We start from the raw sequence: 20,733 nt of genomic DNA, 5'->3' as shown, positions 1-20,733 counted from the left end.
ACTTCAGAAATTTGTCTTGTAGTTATTAAGTACTGAACTTAAAATTAGATGACACAAGTTCTGACAGTATAACATATGGGCAAGTTGTTTCACCTTATTCAGTCTTGAAAAAGAATTTATGTTCTTCATCTAGAAAACGGGGATAAGACATAGCATACCTTAAGTCACAGGATTGCTTTGCAAACCTGAAAAATATTGTAGAATGTGAGTTTAGTTACTGTATCCAACTTTAAGTAAAGCTTCGAAAATATCCCAGCACTGGAACTGATATCTTTAATTCTTCTAAATTCTGTAACATTTTAATTCGATATTTTAATAAGTATCCTAGGTAGGTCAAAGCTTCTTAAACTCTTATGTTGGAACCCCATTTGGGCTCGTGTAACAGAATGTGAGGGTCATGAGAAATTTGGCAACAGTAAAAGGTTACATATGCCTATTTTATATACCTATAAACCCAGGATCACGCAAAGATTTCTCAGGCGAAAAGGGGTGACAAGTAGAAAAAGAAAACACTGTGCTGGGTTACAAAATTGATTAGCTTAAGATGTCAGGTTTAGAGGAAATAGTACTATCACCCTTAATCTAAACAGAAGAGTTGCTTTAAAGAAATACGGGCAAATTTAGTCCTATATTTTCAACTTATACCACATAGTAGCTGAAACTTTCTGAATGAAGTTCAGAAAGTTTGGACACACTTTTTTCCACTGTCATGATTTAGAAAACTTGAGGTCATTCTGGGGAAACAGGTCTGATTTGAGGGCCAGCAAGCTGAGAATCATAGATTTGGAGTTAAAATATCAGATTTAATTCAATCTCCTTACAGAAGGGAATGACTCACCCAAGGTCACATGTTTACTAGGTAACACAAGTCAGGATTTGAGCCCACGTACTATAGTTCAAAATTCAGTCCTCTTTGCATTGTCTCTAAGGCTGTCAGATGACAAAAGGCTAAAGTTAAGAATGAGGGATTGAATTGAACAGGTCTTCATTACATGATGTTACATCACTTTGAAGTCTCGCATAGTCAGTTTAGAGACAGTTGCTAATGTGGCATCATTCTCACTTGTAATATCCCCCACACCTCCAATTCTATCTCTAGCTATTTATGAAATACACCAAAGATAATTAACTTTTCATAAGACACTAGTTGGATCATTCTCTAGGGGTCTGCCATGGCAAATACTGCCATAAATCTTGAAGAGGAAGCAAAAGATCATAACACGTCAGGTAAGGTAGACAGTTGTAACATTGGGAAATGGTGTTTTACTACTGTTGTAGCATCAAAGGATCAAAAATGGGCTATTTTTCTTGTACTGTAAATTAATAAAATTTTTATGCCTAGACACTTAGCAATAGGTCAATTCTAAGTAAGGTTAATACCTATTATTTCAAATGTGATGTGCTTATCACTGGAAAAATAAGACACAGGTGGTCTGAAAACCAAAACAAACTTTATTATCATTCCAAGAATGCTAACATTAAAAAACAGCTATAAGAGCAAGTTGTCTTTTATTGTTAGAGCACAATGGAGGTTGTCTAAAAATAATTGCACCCCACCACCATACAAAATTCAGCTCAATAAAGTTTTAAATGGCCGGTAACTTTGTCAATTAAATCTGCTGGTCCTGGGCCAATCCCTAGGACAGTCCGAGAGCCTGGTTCTATCTGAGTACGTCCAGCATCTTGGATTAAGCTCACAGTTAGTCCTAGCACTTTAGCGTGAGTAAGCAATTCAGCCAGAGACTCTTCATCAGGAGCTTTGACTACCACTTTGGGCTGACCACAGTATTCCCACTGTTTCAGAAGCTCGGGGTTTCTCCTTTGTACTTGTTTGTAGGCAGAAACAGCAGCATGAGAACACTGAGCTGCCACTTTTCCCTTCCCCATCTTCAAGTCAGTTCGGACCACAAGAATCATCTTGAACTCCCCACTTTCTCCCAAGATGCTGGCTTCAGTCTCAGTCTCTGGGCTTTTCTTATTCACTGCAGAGGTTCTGGGAGTCATCCCAAATCGGACTCGGAGGCCCCAACCCAAACATATGCCACAGGCAACTCCAGCAGCCAGGCTGAGTGTGCCTGGGTGAGCCAAGTAATCCATGCTCACGGACTTGAAAGATATCTAAAGGGAAAGAACAGTTAACTATTTTAGCAATAAGTACTATAATGAAACATTTCAGACAAACCCATTGGATAATTTCTAACATACTTCTGAGTTTATTTCTGAGAATGTGCAAAAAAGAGGCATGTTTGTTTCGAGTATAGCTGCCTCAAATTTTTCCTCATGCCCTAATGTAGACAAGGTGGAGCTATTTAGGTAATTAATTTGGATAACTTTGGGTTCTTGAACCCAAAAGAAAGTATTTTTAAATTGCCTTCCCAATTTTAGTGTTGAGATAAGACTAAAAGACTGGATATTTCATCAAAATTGCCTCTAGGATCTAAAGGCTCTCTCTACTTTTGAGAGGTAGTTTCACCACTGTGCTAGGACACTGTATGTAACACACTAGTGTCACTACTGCATTATAGCTTATCACCATGTGCTGACTATATATATATACACCCAGTCTTTGCTTAAAATAGATACAAAGGGTAAAAAATAACTTTCCCAAACCAAAAACATAAAAATCTTCCAATGCTCTTTAAGGCAATGGTCTGACTCAGAGGCTTGGTTATTACTATATACCAGATGATTTGGGGGATGGAGATCATCTAATTTAGCCTCTTTGTTTTATAGAAGAGGAAACACAAGACAGAGATGAGGTGTAATCACTTGCCTTGGTCACTGCTAGTCAATTAAGAGAGAGAACCAGAATTTGATCCTAAGTCTGACTTCAAATCCAGTGTTCTTTTCCACTTTCAGGCAACCCAAAAGCAAGCCTTATTAGAGTAAGGAGGTCCAGAATAATTTAGAAGCAACCTAGCTCTTCTCCAATTCCCTCCCATTGTTTCTGAACCCCAACCCTTGGTTATTCTTCACAAACTTAGTACTATCACCCCCACATCAGAACCATTAGAGCTATCTCCTTATATCTAAACAATTCTCTCAATAGTTGACATTCAAACTTTACAGTTCCTGTGGTCACCCTCACCTCACCTGTGTGTAAGAATCCTTCAACCTTGATTACATGTTCCCTCAGTATTTGTCGTAGGATCATAATTTAAGAATTGGAAGGCACCTCATATGTCATATAATCTAATCCTCATTTTCCAGATGAGGTTCTTCTAAAGAGCCTCCTAAACACCTTACTTCTACACATCCCTCTCTTTTTCCTCTTCAGATTTGTTTCAATCTACCACCTAGGCACTAGCAGTACAGTATTGAACTTGGATTAAATATTGGACCAGGAGTCAGGAAGACCTAAGTTTAAATATGCCCTGAGGGGGGGCAGCTAGGTGGCACAGTGGATAAAGCATGGGCCCTGGATTCAGGAGGACCTGAGTTCAAATCCAGTCTCAGACACTTGACATGTACTAGCTGTGTGACCCTGGGCAAGTCACTTAACCCTCATTGCCCCACCAAAAAATAAGATAAAATATGCCCTCAGACATTTATTAGCTATGTGACCTTGGTTAAGTCGCTTAACCTTTGCCTTAGTTTCCCCATCAGTAAAATGGAGATAATAGGAGCACTCTTAGGGTTGCTGTGAAGATTAAATGAAATAATATTTGTAAAGTGTTTTGCAAACTTGAACATGCTATATAAATGCCAGTGATTAGCATCATCATTCACAAGCATCTTCCTATAGGGATAGTTGTACCATAGTCACCCTATTATGCACTTATAGCTACAACATATCAAATGAAACACCTATATGTACATTTATGAGTTAACCTAAGATTCCCAAACCTACATGTCCAAAACAGAACTCATCTTTTCCCCCCAAACCCTCCCTTCTTCCTCACTTCCTTATTACCATCACCATCTTCCCAGTCACCAAGAGGAACCTAGATATCGTCCTTGACTCTGAATGCTGCCACCACCACCCCCACCTTCCAAACATTTGACAAATCTTGTTTCTACCTTTGTAACATCTCTTGTATATGCCCCCCTTTCTCCTCTGACATTGCCACCACCACCTTGGAGCAATCCCTCATCACCTTGAATTTGGAATACTTCAACAGACTGTTCTCCCCACCTCAAGCCTCTTCCCCCACTCCAAACCATACTCCACCTAGCTGTCAAAATGATTTTCCTCAAGTGCAGATCTGACTGTCATCCCCAACTCAAAGTCCAGTGATTCCCTATTGCCATCAATATTAAATCCTGTCTTTGGCTTTCAAAGTCTTTCATACTTGGGCCCTTCCTACCTTTCCAGTCACTCTTCTACCTGCTCCATGATCCAATGACATGGACTTCCTTGACATTCCTGGCACATGACACTGTATCTCCCAACTCTGTGCATTTTCACTGCTGTCTGTGCCCCAGGTTTGGAACACTCCCATTCTTCATTTCTGCCTCCTGATTTTCTTCAAGTCTCAGTTAAAGCCCTACCTTCTGCAAGAAACCTTTCTCAGTCCTTAATCTTACTGCCTTCCCTCTAAGATTATCTACAATTTATCCTATCTATATTTTGTTTGTACATAGTTGTTTGCATGTTTTCTCCCTTATCAGACTGCCCTTCTCAATGGTAGGAACTGGTTCTTTGTATCCCCAGAATTTAGTACTGTGTATGGGATATAGTAGGCATTTAATAAATGCTTGTTATCTTTTTTCCCCTTAGGATTTTTTGTTTGTTTTTGTGAGGCAACTGGGGTTAAGTGACTTGCCCAGGGTCACACAGCTAGTAAGTGTTAAGCATCTGAGGTCAGATTTGAACTCAGGTCCTCCTGAATCCAGGGCTGGTGCTCTATCCACTGTGCCACCTAGCTGCTCCTCCCTTTAGGATTTTTAGATCTCTAAGGGACTTTATTTTGACCCCTGAAACAGTATTTTATTTTTTTTCCACTTACATGTAAAGATAGTTTTCAACATTCATTTTTATAAGATTGAGCTCCAAATTTTTCTCTTCCCCCCTTGCTTTCCAATGCTTGTTATCTTGACTTGATCTTAGAATCCTCCCATGAATTCCCTTAATTTTATAATATCTTAATTCTGTGTAGAATGGTACAATGTTCAAAGTGCTTTCATCTAACATTATTCAATTCCATAAGTACTCATTAAGCACCTACTATGAGTAAAGAGATAAAGAGACATATATACAAATTAAAGAGGGGTCGGGGGAGAGAGAGATCGAGAGAGCAAGAGAGGGAACACTAACAAGAAGGGAGATCAGCAAAGAAAGAACTGGTGGAATCTGAATGCAGATAGAAGCATACTATTGGGACACCTAGGTGGCACAGTGGATAGAGCACCAGCCCTGGATTCAGGAGGACCTGAGTTCAAATCTGGCCTCAGACACTTAACACTTACTAGCTGTGTGACCCTGGGCAAGTCACTTAACCCCAACTGCCTCACTAAAATAAATAAATAAATAAAATAAAAAATTTAAAAAGAAGCATACTATTCACTTTCTTTGTTTTTTTTTCCTTTTGTCTCTTCTTTCAAAACATGACTAATGTAGAAATAGGTTTAACATGATTGCACCTATATCAGACTGCTGTTAAGGCTAAAATTCTAGCTAGTCTGTCTAAAATATCTAATGAGTGGTCGCCAATAAATTATAAGCTTTAGCGAGAGTTAGACTTTTAAGCATTTTTTAAGGAGAATAAGAACTTTGTAAAGAGAGAGAGAGAAAGAGAAAGGCCTAGATTCCTCTATCTATCAAAGGGAGAGAGCATTCCTAGCTCCACGCTCTGCCGGAGTCCACAGGAAAGAGACTGAGTCAGTGCCAGGCTCCCCCTTCTTCCTCCCACAAGCAAATGTCACTTTTTGATGCCAAAGAAAAGACACATGGTCTTGCCCTCAGCAACCTTCACCTCATGGCAGAGTTTTTCTACAGTAAGTCTCCAGCAGGTGTCATCATTCCAATCGTTACACTGCTTATCGTCTTGAGGAAGAAAAATATGAAATTCAAAATCTTATAAAAAGTGAATGTTGGAAAAAATAAAATTATACACACATATACATATATATATATATGTTATATATATATGGGATCAGGAAAGGTTTCCTGTAGGAGGTAGCTAGAGATTCTAAAAAGGAGCAAAGGGAGTACATTTTAGTAATGATGCAATGTAGAAAGTAACAGAATTGGAAGATGGAATGCAACATCTGGGGAACAAGTAGGCCAGTTTGGTTGGAATATAAAGTAATGTGAAATAAATCTAAAAAGTAAGACTGCAAGAGTTTATATTTTATTCTTGAGGCAATAAATAGGAAGCCAAAGAAGATTCCTGAGAAAGGTAGTGTCCTGGTCAAACCTGTGCTTTAGGAAAATTACTTTGATGGCTGTATGGATGTGGATTGGAGAGAGATGAGAGGTCAATAAGCATTTAGTAAGAGCATACCATGTGCCAAGCACCATGCTAAATACTGGGGATACAAAAGGAGGCAAAAGATAAGTTTCTGACCTCTAGAAGTTCACCATCTATTGGGGGAAGGCAACAAGCAAACAAATATGTAAAAAAGATATATACAAGATAAATAGGAAATAATTAACAGGGGCAAAGCACTAGAATTAAGGAAGAGTTGGGAAAGGCTTCCTGTAGAAGATGGGATTTTAGCTTAGTATCCAAGAAAGCCAAGGAAACCTGAAGGAGATGTGGGAGAATATTCCAGGCTTGAGGGACAGTAGAAAAATGTCCAGAAAAAATGCCCTACTGAATATCTAAGTCAAATTTTCTGAAAGGCAGCTGGAGATGTGAGAGTGGAGGTCAACAGAGAGATTAGGGCAGGATAGGTACATTTGAGAATCATCAGTATAGAGATGGTAACTAAACCCAAGAGAGTTGATAAGATCACATAATAAAGTAGTATAGAGGGAGAAGAGGGCCCAGGATAGAGCTCTGTAAGACACCTATGGTTAGACAGCATAATCTGGATTAAAAATCCACCAAAGGAGACTGAGGCAAAGATATGTAGGAGGATTGGTAAAGCGTGGTGTCCTAAAAACCTACAGAGAACAGTGTCAACAAGGGTGATCACCAACAGCATTGAAGGTTGCAGAGAGACTGAAAAGAATGACTAAGAAAAAGCCACTGGGTTTGGCAACTGAGAGATCACCGGTAAATTTGGAGAGCAGTGTCAGTGGAATGATGAGACTGGAGGCCAGATTAAAAGGGGTTAAGAAGAGAATAAGAGGGGCAGCTAGGTGGCGCAGTGGATAGAGCACCTTCCCTGGATTCAGGAGGATCTGAGTTCAAATCTGGCCTCAGACACTTGACACGTACTAGCTGTGTGACCCTGGGCAAGTCACTTAACTCCAACTGCCTCACCAAAAAAAAAGAAAAGAAAAAAAGTAAAAAGAGAATAAGAAAAAGTCAAGTCACCTATTGTGAATGACCTTCTCAGGGAATGTAGCCACAAAGAACAGAAGAAATATAGAATGACAATGGGGTAGAAAGGATCATGCAAGGCTTTTTAATAATGGGGAAGACATAGGTATGTTTGTAGTTCGTAGGCAGTAGGGAAGGAGCTAGTGGACTGGAAAAGATTGATAATAAGTAGCAGAGTGAGGATGACAGAGGAGGCAATCTGATGGAGGATATGGGATGGAATGAGAAGGCTTGTGGAGATAGAGAGGTTTGCCTTGGTAAGGAATAAGGTCACCTCTGTGAGACAGGGGCAAAGGGAGTATATAGTGGCAGAGGTCATCTGAGTGATATGAGATAAAGAACAGAATACATTTTTTCTGTAAAACATGAGGCAAGGTTCTCATATGAGAAGGTGGTAGGAGGAAGTACCACAGGAGATTTGAGAAAGGATAAAATGGTTTGGAAGAACTACCATGGAGAATGGGATAGTGAGTTGCTACTGAAGGTATGAAAGGACTGTTTAGCAGCAGTGAAGGCTGAGTTGAAGTTGAACAGGGTGGGCCAAAAATTATTTTTTATGTTTTGCCATTTATGAGATTTGATTTTTTACACATAATGTAAATTCATTTCATACATATTATATATACATATATATTCATATATATGTAATATGATGCTATGGTATGGTAGATTAAAAACAAAAAGTAAAGGAGTTATTAAATATTGAAACCCCTTGGTGACTTTTGGCCCACCCTGTATAACATAAATTTATAATGGAACCAGTCAGAATGGTTGTTATTTCCTCTTTCATTCAGCAGCACAAGTGTAAGAGGTGGCAGATGGTGAGAGTTATCCAAAACAGGGTAAAACTGTTAATATCATAAGGGGACCGGGTACTTAGAAGGAGAGTTCAGGGCTAATGGCCTGGGAAAGAACTGAGGGATTCCAGTGTGGATGAAGAATAGAATTTGGTAAGGGAAAGTAGAGTGGGATGTGGAGAGTCAACAGACTGTGGTCAGATAAGGGGAGTTTGGAATTCTTTAATGTGGAGGTGATAGCAAGATCAAGGGTATTGGCTTGTGTGTGGTTGAGGAGGGGTAGAGGAATAAGTAATAGGAAAAAAGTAGGTTGAGGAACAAAGCAGTTCAGGTGAGAGTAAATACATATTAGGAGTCAATATGTATTAGGAATCACCTCTCTGGGTGAGAGTATAACTAAAGAAAAAGGAATGGAACTGAGAATATTGTGGAGACAGAATCAACAAGACATCAATAAAGTAGATCTGAGGGAGAGAGAAGTTGAGGAAAATTTCAACTTATCAACTTAGGTGACTGGAAGGATGGTGATACTTTCAAGGGAAATCAGGAAGTATGGAGGTGGATGGGTTTAGAGTGGAAAATAATTTCACCTTGGACATGATGAATTTCAGCTGTCTATCCAGGTAGATTTGTCCAATAGGTAGTTGGTGATGTAGGAACAGAGGGCGCAAGAGAGAGATTATCTCATTTGATCTTTATTACCACTCAGTAATAAAGTACTATTGTGCAGATGTGTAAACTGATGCTAAAAAGGCTTAAGTGATTTGCCCATACTTTGGACAGAACAAAGTACAAAGCAGGGATTATAACCTCAGTTCCTTCTGCGTCCTTGTTGGGTTGTCTTTTTTGTTTTTTTAACATTTGCAAGAGATGTAATTTTATTAAATCAGTTTTCATATTCTTGAAGGATAGAACTTGGATCCTGTGTCCAATGGAATTATTAGGATGATTGCTTCTGAATTTGGCTCAAACAATTCCACAATGTCCAGGAGCCTAAGTTTTCTCCAGATCATGCTTGTTCTGTTGGATTTCCAACCAGGAGTCGTTGTATTTTTTTGCTTTAAATACATAAGCATCGCTCGCCTAAATAGAATTCCATTTCAGCCTGAGCACAAACTTCTTCAATTTTCAGAAGAGCTGTATGTTCTCCTTGGTTTCATAGCCTCACTTGTAGCCAGCAAAAATGGCTTTAGACCACAGCCTTCCAGACATTTTACTGTTCTAGAAGACCTGTTTCCAGCAGGCCTCCTAGTCTCCAAGATGGAGGAGAGAGGAAGAGCCCAGTTGTCTCTCACACAGAATTTCTGAACTGGAAGAGAATCTTTTCCACATGACTACATTCTACCATCTTCAAATTTTCCTAAAGTAACCTGTCTGGATAGTTCCTCTGTTCCCAATAATTCCCTACTTATCAATATTAGTGTTGCATTCCCCCCCCAATAGAACGTTAACACTTTAAAATTCACCTCTCTTTGTCTCTCTAAAGAGAGTTTTGGATTTATAAACTATACTGAGGCCTCATGAATATTGTCTTTGGGAAGAGAGGTGGTGATGGACCTGGCAAAACTATATAAAATCATAAAAAAATTAAAGTGATTATATTTTGAGGCAGGAAATAACTAGTTATAAATTTATATCATTCAGAAATGTAATCAATTTATGTACAGTCACAGCAGTAACTGATTAGAGCAAAAGTTAAAATCAGTATCAAACCAGAAGAATAAACTAAGAGATTTGGTATGACATTTGAGGCAACACTAATGTAAACTATTTAATTAAGTCGTTGATGTTCAAGAAAAAGGAATAAAATAAAATAAACAATCACCATTTTCTGAGGAACTTTTTCTTTTTTTTTTTTTTTGGTGGAGCAATGAGGGTTAAGTGACTTGCCCAAAGTCAAACAACTAGTAAGTGTCAAGTGTCTGAGGCCAGATTAGAACTCAGGTCCTCCTGAATTCAGGGCTGGTGCTTTATCCACTGCGCCACATAGCTGTTAGGCCCACCCTGCCCCGCCCCTCCTCTCAGGAAGTTTAACAAGGAGACCAAAAGAACCTAGAAACAAATAGATGACACTGGAATTCTCTTTGCCAGCTTTGCCACTTACTGTCTCTGTGATTTCTTCCTACCTTTTCAGTCTTATGTCTCCTCCCCATTTCTACCTACTCTGTGAGTCAGTGACAGTGGCCTCTTTCTTATTCCGGGAATAAGACACTCCATCTTCCAAGTCTGAATTTTCACTGGCTATCCTTCTTGTCTGAACTCTCTCCCTCCTTATCCTTACCTCTTAACTTTCTTGGCTTCCTTCAAGCCTCAGCTGAAGTCCCTTCTTCTGCAAGAAGCCTTTCCCAGTCCCTCTTAATCTCAGCCCCTTCCCTCTGCAATTATTCCCAATTTATCCTGTATAGATCTATGCCATATACAGTTGTTTATATATTGTCTCCCCCATTAGACTGTCAGTTACTTGAGAGCAACAACTGATTGAGGCAGGGGGAGAGGGGAGGGAAGAGTTTTGCCTTTCTCTGTGTCCCCAGCATTTAGCACAGTAACTGGCATTTAATAAATGCTAGTTGACTGACTGACCTTGAGCAAACTGCGTAACTTCAGTTTCTTCAAATGTTAAATGAGGGAAATGTACCAGATTATCTTTATGGTCTCTTCCAGCTTTAAATTTATAATCCTATTCTGTGCTGTTACCCAAAATGTAAAAATACATAAAGGAAGCCCTGTAACAAACTTGGTAGATCTTCTATGGCATATCTATAGAGGAATATAAGAAAAAAAAATTAGAACAAGGTGAGAATGAGTTGTGATTTGTACCCATGAAAAGAATGTCCTTATCACTGAATTTCTTTGGGTTCTTATCACATTGCTCTGTTATATGGATGGGAGTAAAATATAAGATTCAAAGTACAGGGGCAGCTAGATGGCGCAGTGGATAGAGCACCGGCCCTGGAGTCAGGAGTACCTGAGTTCAAATCCGGCCTCAGACACTTAACACTTACTAGCTGTGTGACCCTGGGCAAGTCACTTAACCCCAATTGCCTCACTTAAAAAAAAAAAAAGATTCAAAGTACAGGAAATATTGAGGTTGTAAAGAGCTTTGATTGCCAAAAAAAAGAAGTTTACATTTGATCCTGGAAGCAACAGGGAGCCACTGCGGTTTATTAACTGAGGGTAGGGGAAGCGTTTACATGATCAGATCTGCACTTAAGGAAAATCACTTTGGCAACTATGTGGAAGGTACACTTCAGTGAGGAGAGACTTTAGGTCAAGACCAATGAGGAGGCTATTTTAATAGGTAAGGAAAGAGGTGATTAGGGCCTGAACTAGGGTAATATGTGGGGAAGTGGAGAGAAGAGAATGTATATGTGATATGTCATGGAGAAAAGATAAGATTCAGCACCTGACTCAGATCTTTGAGGTGAGAGGATGAGGAGCTCAGGATGACAGAAAAGTTAAGAGCTTGAGGACTGGGAGGATAGCAGTAGCTCTAACATTAAGAAGAAAGTTTGGAATATAAGAAGTTTTGGAGAAAAATAATGAATTCTGTTTTGGTCATGCTGTGTTTGAGATAACTATGAGATTTCTAGTTGGAGAAGTCTAATAGGCAGTTGGTGATGAGGGTCTGGAATTCAGAAGAGAGGACAGGAATAGATACAAATCTGAGAATCACCTGGCATAGAGATGATGACTGAATCCATACAAGCTGATACCACCAAAAGAAATAGTAGAGTGGAAAAAAAAAGGGGCTCAAGCCAAAGCCTTTGAGGGATAACCACAAATAATGGGTATGACATATATAAAATTCCAACAAAGATTAAGAAGTAATAGCAGGGGGGCAGCTAGGTGGCACAGTGGATAAAAGCACTTGCCCTGGATTCAGGAGGACCTGAGTTCAAATCTAGCCTCTGACACTTGACATGTACTAGCTGTGTGACCCTGGGCAAGTCACGTGAAGGAGAAGAAGAAGAATAGCAGAAGGAAACCAAAAGAAAACAGGGTCACAAAAACACAGAAAATGGTCAACAGTGTCAAATGTTACAGAGGCAGTAAGAAAAATGAAGACTGAGGGGGAAAAAAAATCAGCAGACTGGGAAATTAGATAACTACTAACTGTGGAAAGAGGAGTTTTACTTGAACGATGAAGTCAGAAGCCAAATTGTGGAGGGTGTAAAAGGTGATAGTATACACAGTTTTTTCAACAAAGCTGAGAAGGGGAAGAGAGACAAGATAATAGCTAGCTGGTATGAGAGGATCTAATGGAGAATCTCTTTTTTTGTTTTTTTTCTTTAAATTATAAAAGTATTTTATTATTTTCCAGTTACACATAGAGATAGTTTTCAACATTTGTTTTTATAGGATTTCTAGTTTCAAAATTTTCTCTCTCCCTCCCCCCTCCCCAAGACAGCAAGTAATTTGATATAGGTTATGTACGTACAATCACATTAAACATATTTCTGCATTAGTCATGCTGTGAAAGAAGAATCAGAGCAAAAAGGAAAAACCTCAAAAAAGAAAAACAACAGCACCAAAAAGTATGGTTCAATCTGCAACCATATTCCACAGTTCTTTTTTTTCTGGATTTGGAGAGCATTTTCCATGAGTCCTTTGGAACTATCTTCTACTGTTGTATTGCTGAGAGGAATCAAGACTATCACAGTTGATCAAGACATAATGTTGATGATACTGTGTACAATAGAGAATCTCTCTCTCTCTCTCTCTTTTTTTTTTTTAGTGAGGCAATTGGGGGTTAAGTGACTTGCCCAGGGTCACACAGCTAGTAAGTGTTAAGTATCTAAGGCCGGATTTGAACTCACGTACTCCTGACTCCAGGGCCGGTGCTCTATCCACTGCTCCACCTAGCTGCCCCGAGAATCTCTTTTTAAGGATGGAGAAGACATGGGCAGATTTGTAGGCAGCAAAGAAGCTGCCAGTAGCTAGGGAGAGATTTAAGATGAGAAAGAATGAAGATCCCCCATTGCTGGTGAAGGGGTGGGGGTGAGGATCAAGAGTATATGAACAGGGGGCAGCTAGGTGGAGCAGTCGATAGAGCACTGGCCCTGGATTCAGGAGTACCTGAGTTCAAATCTGGCTTCAGACACTTGACACTTACTAGCTATGTGACCCTGGGCAAGTCACTTAACCCCCATTGCCCTGCAAAACAAAAAAAAGAGTATATGAACAGGAGCAGCTAGATGGCGCAGTAGTTAAAGCACCAGCCCTGGATTCAGGAGTACCTGAGTTCAAATACAGCCTCAGACACTTGACACTTTCTAGCTGTGTGACCCTGGGCAAGTCACTTAACCCCCATTGCCTGCCCCCCCCCCCAAAAAAAGTGTATATGAACAAAATGGCCTTTGCAACAAAGGCTATCTCTTCAGAGACTGTAATGAAGAGGTGAGGATCCCCCATTGCTGGTGAAGATGCTTGGGGGGTGGGATGAAGAATGTATGTTGGATGACTAATGTGGAAATATGTTTAACATGATGATAATAAATAACATATCAGATTGCTTGCTGGCTTCAGGACGGGGGAGGACAGGAGAAAAATTTGGAACTCAAAAAAATCTTTACATGTAATTGGAAAAAATATTTAATTTCATTTTTTTAAAAAGAGTATATGTTGTAGACTGACATTGTTCCAAAAGCCATCTCTTCAGAGATTGTAATGAAGGAAGAGATAGTGGATGATGGAAGACAGACAAAGGAAGAAAACAATTTGTAACAAATAACCTCAATTTTTTAGGTGAAGTCCAAGGCCAAGGTCCTCAACTGAGAAGGTGGGGAGAGGGGTTGCTGTAGGAGGCTTGAAGAGAAACAAGGTTTGGAGTGGCTAGTTAGGTGAGTGGTATACAGAAGTACCCTACTAAGAGGGAAGAAACTGGAGTAGAGAGGAAGACTGTGAATCAAGAACTATACTCAAAAAAGGAATGAGACTTGGAGATTGTAAAATAAAAGGCCACAGGGATTTGGAGTGGGTGAAGAATTTGGACAGATTTCAACCACAGGAAAAGGTGTCAAATGATAGTGACAGAATGTCAGAAATTGGCAATGAAGAATAGGGAATTTCAATTATAGACCAGAACCTCATAATCAGTAACTGAGAGAAGGTACAACCAGTTTGGTAAAGGTTAACCAGGGATGCACTGTCATCTGTGGGGAGCCAGAAGAGCGAACAAGCAAGAGAGGAAGAAATCTAAAATGAAAGGACATTTATTGATCTTAAAGTGGAAGTTCCAGAAGGCACAGTAGAAAGGGATGAGCAGATCTGGAGTGGGACATTAAGGGGGTAAATAAGGTTAAGGGGGATGGGAATGAGAGTGAACACCTGGCTTTGGGGAGAGAGGTTTGTTCTTTAATTCAGTATTACTGGGATGGGGAGAGTAAGTTAATTACTGGTTATGAGTCTAGGAAGAGTGTTAGTAAATAATGAAGGCAGGTAATTAGAAGGTTCAAGGTCTCCCAGGCCAGCCCCCCCTGAAATCTCATTAAAGCCCTCATCTGTTCATGGCATATAGTAGGCACTTAACAAATACTTGATAGACTGAACTGCTTATGTACTGAGGTGATGTGAAAGATGCCATGCTGAGGATACAAACTGAGCTTACAATCTAATAAAGAACATACATGATAAAGGTTTAAAAAAAAAGAGGTTAGAGAAAAGGAGGCTACATGGAGAGGGGAGATGGTGACAAGGTACTCTATGAAAATCTGATATGAAGTAATCCTTTTCAGTGAGGATGATGCTGTGAAAAGAGTAAGACATCAGGGAATGAAGATAGAAGTGTGGACACAGTTCACTTCAGGTGTATGAAACAGCTTTTTTAATACAGAGATTTCAGGAAGAGAGGGAGCAACAGTCCAGTAGTAGTATGGTTTGATGGGAATGTTGAACTTGTTACACTGGGCCAAATGATGAAGGACTTTAAATGCCAGGCCAAGGAATCTGCATTTTTGCATACATATGACAGAGCGATTCAGCTTAAGGGAAGAGGATTTTAGACATTTAAAATCTGACAGGCTGTTGGGAGTTTGGATGACGATGGGTGTCCAGTATATAGCTGGTGATGTAATAGGGGAGTCCAGGGAAGAGACTGAAGCTAGACATGTAGATTTGGAAATCATCTACACAGAGATGATAAACAAAGGGTTTGGACTGGATTATGAAGACCAACAGTGTGTGAAAGGGCAGGATTTTGAGAGACTATGGAAGGATTAGGGAGGGAGGGAGGAGGGAGGGAAAGGAGAAAGGGAGGAAATTGTGTAACAGGAGCCAAGATATTTTCTTAAGACTCACTAGAATGAAGGGGTGATTGACACCATAAAATGGTGAAGAAATCATAAGGGATGACAACCGCCCCCCCCCCCAAAAGCCACTGGATTTGACAATCCAAGGAAAAATGTCAGTAAATCAGTCAGGTTAGAAAACATATCGTGCCAAGGAGAATGGGTAGTAAGGGAGTGGAAGCAGACAGTTTCTGGAAGTTTGGCAGGAATACAGAAAAAAGACATAGGGCTAGTGTAATGCAAAGGGAAGGTCAAGAGATTTTTTAAGAATTAAGGGTAGGAGGGAAGGGAGCAGAAGAGAGAAGACTCAAAATAAGGCCAGGAGATGATGGTGGCTGTGAAGACTGAAGCCACAGGCAAGAAGAACTGCCTCTTTTTCACAGATTCGAGCCACTATGGAATGGACGGGCAAACCCCGTTGCATCACGGGATTCATAAACCATTCCAATCCAATCTCATTACTGTATGGATGTGGGCCTCCATGAAGTCACTGAAGGGGATACGCGCGTAGAGAGGTTTGGGGGTACGAAGGTAAGATAAAGAGGCTCAGGGGGAGCCAAGTCAGATGCTAGGGGATTAAAGGTGAGGCTGGGGCCTTGAGGACAAAAGTTTGGAAGAGCCGCTATGCGGAATCAACCCCAGTTGCCCATTCCAGCATCCTTGACGGAAGACCTGGACCCTTCCCGGGACCCGGGGCGCGGCTCCTTCCAGGGCAGCTCCCCTCCCGGCTGGGCCAGAATGACAGTTGGGTGGCTCTGCCTCTCACAGAAAGGCGCGGAGCTGCCTCTTCTTCACTTCAGGGCCTAAGGGGCCTCTGCTCGAGCACTTTCGAGGGACGCTTCCGAGGGCCGCTCTACTTCTGAAACTCGATTTTCCTCCTTACCTGAAGTTTCCTTCAGCTCCGCACGGCCACCACGGTCTTCCTCCCGCGTGGGTTATCTCTTCCGGGTTATGCCGACATCCAGTTCCGGGGAGCAAGGCTACAGGTTTTGAGGGATGAATCATCCCAGCCCTTCGCTCTCCAGTGTGGTTGGGTTTCGGGAGCTGCCCTAAAATCTCGCGAGAATCATTATCCAGTTGGTTGGGAGGAGTCAGAAGAAGGAGGCGGGGCGAGCCAGTGATGCGGGAGAACTCCTCCTTTTGACTATAGTATAAACTCTTCTGTTGGGCTTTTAAATCTTTTCACAACTTGGCCCTCGCCTGTCTTTGCAGCCTCATTAAACCTCACTTTCCTCGGCACCCTAGCCCTCGTCTCCATGCCTTTGCACCAGCAGTGCCTTATGCCTGGAATGCCCTCCTTCACCTTCGCTTCTCAGAATTCCCAACTGGCCTCGAGACATAGCTCGAGCGCCACCTTATAACCAATTTAACTTTTCTGATCCCCACAACTGTTGTTCTCTCTCACTAAACTGTCTTCCCCCAACCGTCAATAAGCATATGTTCGGAGGATCAGTCGATAAATATTGATTAATCGCCGAGTCCATGCTAGGCATAGTGCTGGATACAAATACAGTGAATCCCTCCTGCCGAAAAGTTTACAATCTAAAAGGACAGACAACAGGATTAGGTCGTAAAATCTTTGAGGGCATAATTGTTTTTGCTTTTCTTGGTATTCCAACCTTGCTATAAGCACAGTGCCTGGCACATGATAGGGTTGGGGTTTAGGGAGTTTGGGGGGTTTTGTTTTTGGTTTTTAGTTTTTCAGTCCTGACCGACTCTGTGATTCCTTTCTGTGGTTTTCTTCGCAAAACCACTGGAGTGGTTTGCCATGTCCTTCTCTAGCTCTTCCTCTAGATGAGGAAACTGAGACAAAGAGGGTTAAGTGACTTGCCCAGAGTCACACAGTTAGCATGTGTCTAAGGTCAAATTTGAACTCAGGAGAATGAGTCTTCTTGTCTCCAGATCCTGCACTCTGCCCTAATAAGTGCTTAATAATAAATGCTAATTAACTTGGCTCAATATCTCTATATAGGTGACTAAGTAGATAAAGCACTGCACTTCGAGTCAGAAGACCAAATCAAAGTTCAAGTCATTAATAGCTATATGACCCTGGGCAAGTTAAACTCCATTGGTCTACTTCCTCATCTGAGAAAATGATAATAATAAAGAGTCTACCTCATAGAGTTGTGAGGATCCACTGAGGTAATTTATGTAAAGGCCAATCTTAAAAGTGCTATAAATGCCAGCTTATTATTAGAGAAGAAATGCAAAAATAAAAAGTAAATAGGGGGCAGCTAGGTGGCACAGCAAAAAGCACCAGCCCTGGATTCAGGAGGACCTGAGTTCAAATTCAGCCTCAGACACTTGACACTTACTACTAGCTGGGTGACCCTGGGCAAGTCACTTAACCCTCATTGCCCCACAACAAAAACCAAAAGTAAATACAAAGTAATTTGAGAGGGAATTTGCTAGTTAAAGGGAAATATGTGACATTTATTTTGTATTTATCCTATATATACTTATATATATGTACATGTCATCTCCACCATATAAGGCAAATGTCTTGAAAGCAGATATTGTTTTCATTTTTTGTTTTGTCTTGTTTCTGAACCCTCAGTGCCCAGTACTTCATCTGGCACACAGGTGCTTAATAAATGTTATTTGATTCATTGATTTAATAAGGGACTGAAAGGGAAAAGGTTATAAGAGGAGTTGTGGGGGAGGCAGCAGGAAAAGCCATATTGGGAGAAATGATTAGGAAAATCAGAAAGGCATATTAAAAGGAAAAGCAAAAAGAGGAGGGAGAGAGAAGCTAGCTTAAAAAGAGAAGGGGAGGGGAAAGAAGGAAAAAAGAGACTGTGAGGAGAGGCAGGAAACTGGGAAAAGTAGAGAGGAGGGAGCGGGTTGACGCCTGCCTCGGAGCGAGGGGGGGGAGGAGCTAAAGACGGAGGAAGGGAGGGAGGTAAGGGAAGTGGACCGGAAATGAAGAGGGGAAGTTCCTGTTGGCCCGAGCCCTTCAGCGGGTGTGAGAGTCCGTCAGGATCCTCCCGCGGAGCCGGAGCCGGAATCGGAGTCCGAGCCGGAGCCGGGGCTGCCGCCGGGTACGTACATCAGGAAGGTAGGGAGCGAGCGAGCGAGCGCCGAAGGTCTGGAGCCAGCGGCCGCCCGGTCGAGAACTCCCTTCGTCCACACTGTCCCTCGGGCTGCAGGTGCCGGGGCTCCCGGCTTCTCCCCGATTTTCAGTTGCCGCCGCCGCGAGGCCCCCAGCCCAGCCTAGCGGAGCCGCCTTCCTCCGGGGCTTTGGGAAGAGAGGGAGGGACGTCCCGGGACGCCTTCCCTCTCTTCTGCCCCGGGACACAGGACCCCCCGCCGTCCCCTCCCACTCTCCCAACCCCCCACCCCCCACCCCAGAGCAGCGAGGGCGCCGGCCGACCTGGGCCCGAAGTAGGAGCCGGCTCAGCTTTCTGCGCTCCCTTCTCGGGGGCCTCTGGGGCTCCTGTTTCAGCACCGGGCCGCGGGCAGTTGCCAGCTCCCCCGCGGTCATCGTGGCCTTGGCCTGGCTCGGGTTCAGCGGCCAACAATCCCTGCCGGCTTCGTCCTCCTTCGCTGGAGCACTCACTGTACCTGTCTGTGTCTGTCTCTCTATGTCTCTGTCTCTCTCTCTCTCCCCCCTGTCTCTATCTGTGTCTCTGTGTCTTTAGCTCTCTGTTTCTCTCTCTGCCTTTGCGTGTCTTTCTCTTTCTCTCTTTCTCAATTTCTGTCCTCTCAGGTTGGATTTGAGGGCAAAGGGTCCAAAAAATGGTCCAAAAAAAGCATCTCTTGGGAAACTCTTCTTGGTCCCGAAATCTCAAGAGCTGGACAGAGGCTGAAGGACCTTTTCTCACTGCCTCCTGGGTTATAGATAACCTTCCTTTACCTCAAACCGAACTGTACCCAATTTTTTTCTTTTCCTTCCTTGAAGCGTCACAGAGAGTCCTCCCAGTCAGCGTCTTTACCACTTTTTCTACCCATCTAGGCAACCAAACATCCATCTCTTTGAACCTTTTTAGGAAATTCATGTCATGATTTTTCAGCTCATGTCACATTGAGACAGATTTTACAGTTAAATAACATTGTCAATCTGGGAAGGATAACTTGAATCGACTTTTGTGGTATTATTATTATTATTATTATTTTGCAAGGCAGTGAGGGGTTAAGTGACTTGCCATGGGTCACACAGCTAGTAAGTGTCAAGTGTCTGAGGCCCGATTTGAACTCAGGTACTCCTGAATCCAGGGCCAGTGCTTTATCCACTGCGCCACCTAGCTGCCCCTATTATTTTTATAATAATAGAGAATTGTGTATTTTGGTCACCCTCTGATGACTTTAGTAATTGAGTGTGGGTGGCAGTGTATGCTAATTGTTTATATTTCCTAATCAGGGCTATGTTTTCCTCAAATTTTTGAAACATTGAGACACCCAGTTATATGTAAACAGTTTGTATAGACATTGAACTGTCCCTTATCTAGAGTTATAAATGAATGTACTTATTAACTGATAATTACATATATTTGGATTTTTAGCCTCAATTCCACTAAGATTTACATTATGTTACTTTACAGATTATATTATTTTGTCAGTTTGGGAAAAAGAGTTGGGGCAGACATTTACAGTAGCGTAATAATAGAGAACTGGGTCTTTTCTTTCTCCTTTCCTTTTTTTTTTTTTTTTTTGCAGGGCAATGAGGTTTAAGTGACTTGCCCAGGGTCACACAGCTAGTAAGTGTCAAGGGTCTGAGGTTAGATTTTAACTAGGTCCTCCTGAATCCAGGCCAAGTGTATTATCCACTTCGCCACCTAGCTACCTCTTGAGAACTGGGTCTTTTGGCCACAATTTTGGCGTCAGCTACTGAATGTGGGTGGAGATATGTGCTAATTATTATACCTGCTGTTAGCCACAGATTATATTATTGTGCACATCTTATGTTTCTTAATTAGGGGACTGTTTTCCTTTCCTTAAGTTTTGGAAGCATGAGATCCCCAGGTGGATAGTGCAGTGGACTGTTCCTTGACTAGAGTTTTAAATACATGTACTTATTAGCTGATGATTACCTGTGTTTGGATTTTTAGCCTTAATTTCATTAACAGAACAAGTTTTTCTTCTTCCGGGGAAATGCATTATATTTCAGTACCTTTATATAGGTAGAGAAACTGAGGTGCAAAGAAGATGACTTCTCTAAGGGTCACACAGGTAGTAAATAACCGTGTCATGATTTGAATGCAAGCCCTCTTTTTCCAA

The 20,733-nt window shown here is 41.5% G+C and overlaps 2 protein-coding genes across 4 annotated transcripts in view; one reads left to right on the top strand and one right to left on the bottom strand.

Annotated features, from left to right (window-relative positions):
* Positions 1–1,434: 1,434 nt before the first annotated feature.
* On the bottom strand, positions 1,435–16,540 carry PTRH2 (peptidyl-tRNA hydrolase 2). Its single transcript, XM_044005187.1, has 2 exons — positions 16,400–16,540; positions 1,435–2,118 (listed from the first exon to the last, which is right to left on the bottom strand). Exon 2 carries the CDS (start codon positions 2,095–2,097, stop codon positions 1,576–1,578), a length of 522 nt encoding a protein of 173 aa, XP_043861122.1. The 5' UTR covers positions 2,098–2,118; positions 16,400–16,540; the 3' UTR covers positions 1,435–1,575.
* Positions 16,541–18,416: 1,876 nt separating this feature from the next.
* VMP1 (vacuole membrane protein 1) overlaps positions 18,417–20,733 on the top strand; it is a 132,976-nt gene continuing 130,659 nt past the window's right edge. For 2 of the 3 annotated variants that reach the window (XM_044000867.1, XM_044000869.1), the window contains exon 1: positions 18,417–18,557. The gene's annotated coding sequence lies outside the window, so the exon portion shown is untranslated. Of the gene's footprint in view, positions 18,575–20,733 lie in introns of all 3 variants that reach the window. The other variant, XM_044000868.1, reaches the window with a different exon arrangement.

The sequence above is a fragment of the Dromiciops gliroides genome, chromosome 4 (genome assembly GCF_019393635.1).
Source record: "Dromiciops gliroides isolate mDroGli1 chromosome 4, mDroGli1.pri, whole genome shotgun sequence".
Lineage (NCBI taxonomy): Eukaryota > Metazoa > Chordata > Mammalia > Microbiotheria > Microbiotheriidae > Dromiciops > Dromiciops gliroides.
Note: the sequence above shows the minus strand (reverse complement) of the source record. Positions and strands in the feature narration are given on the sequence as shown.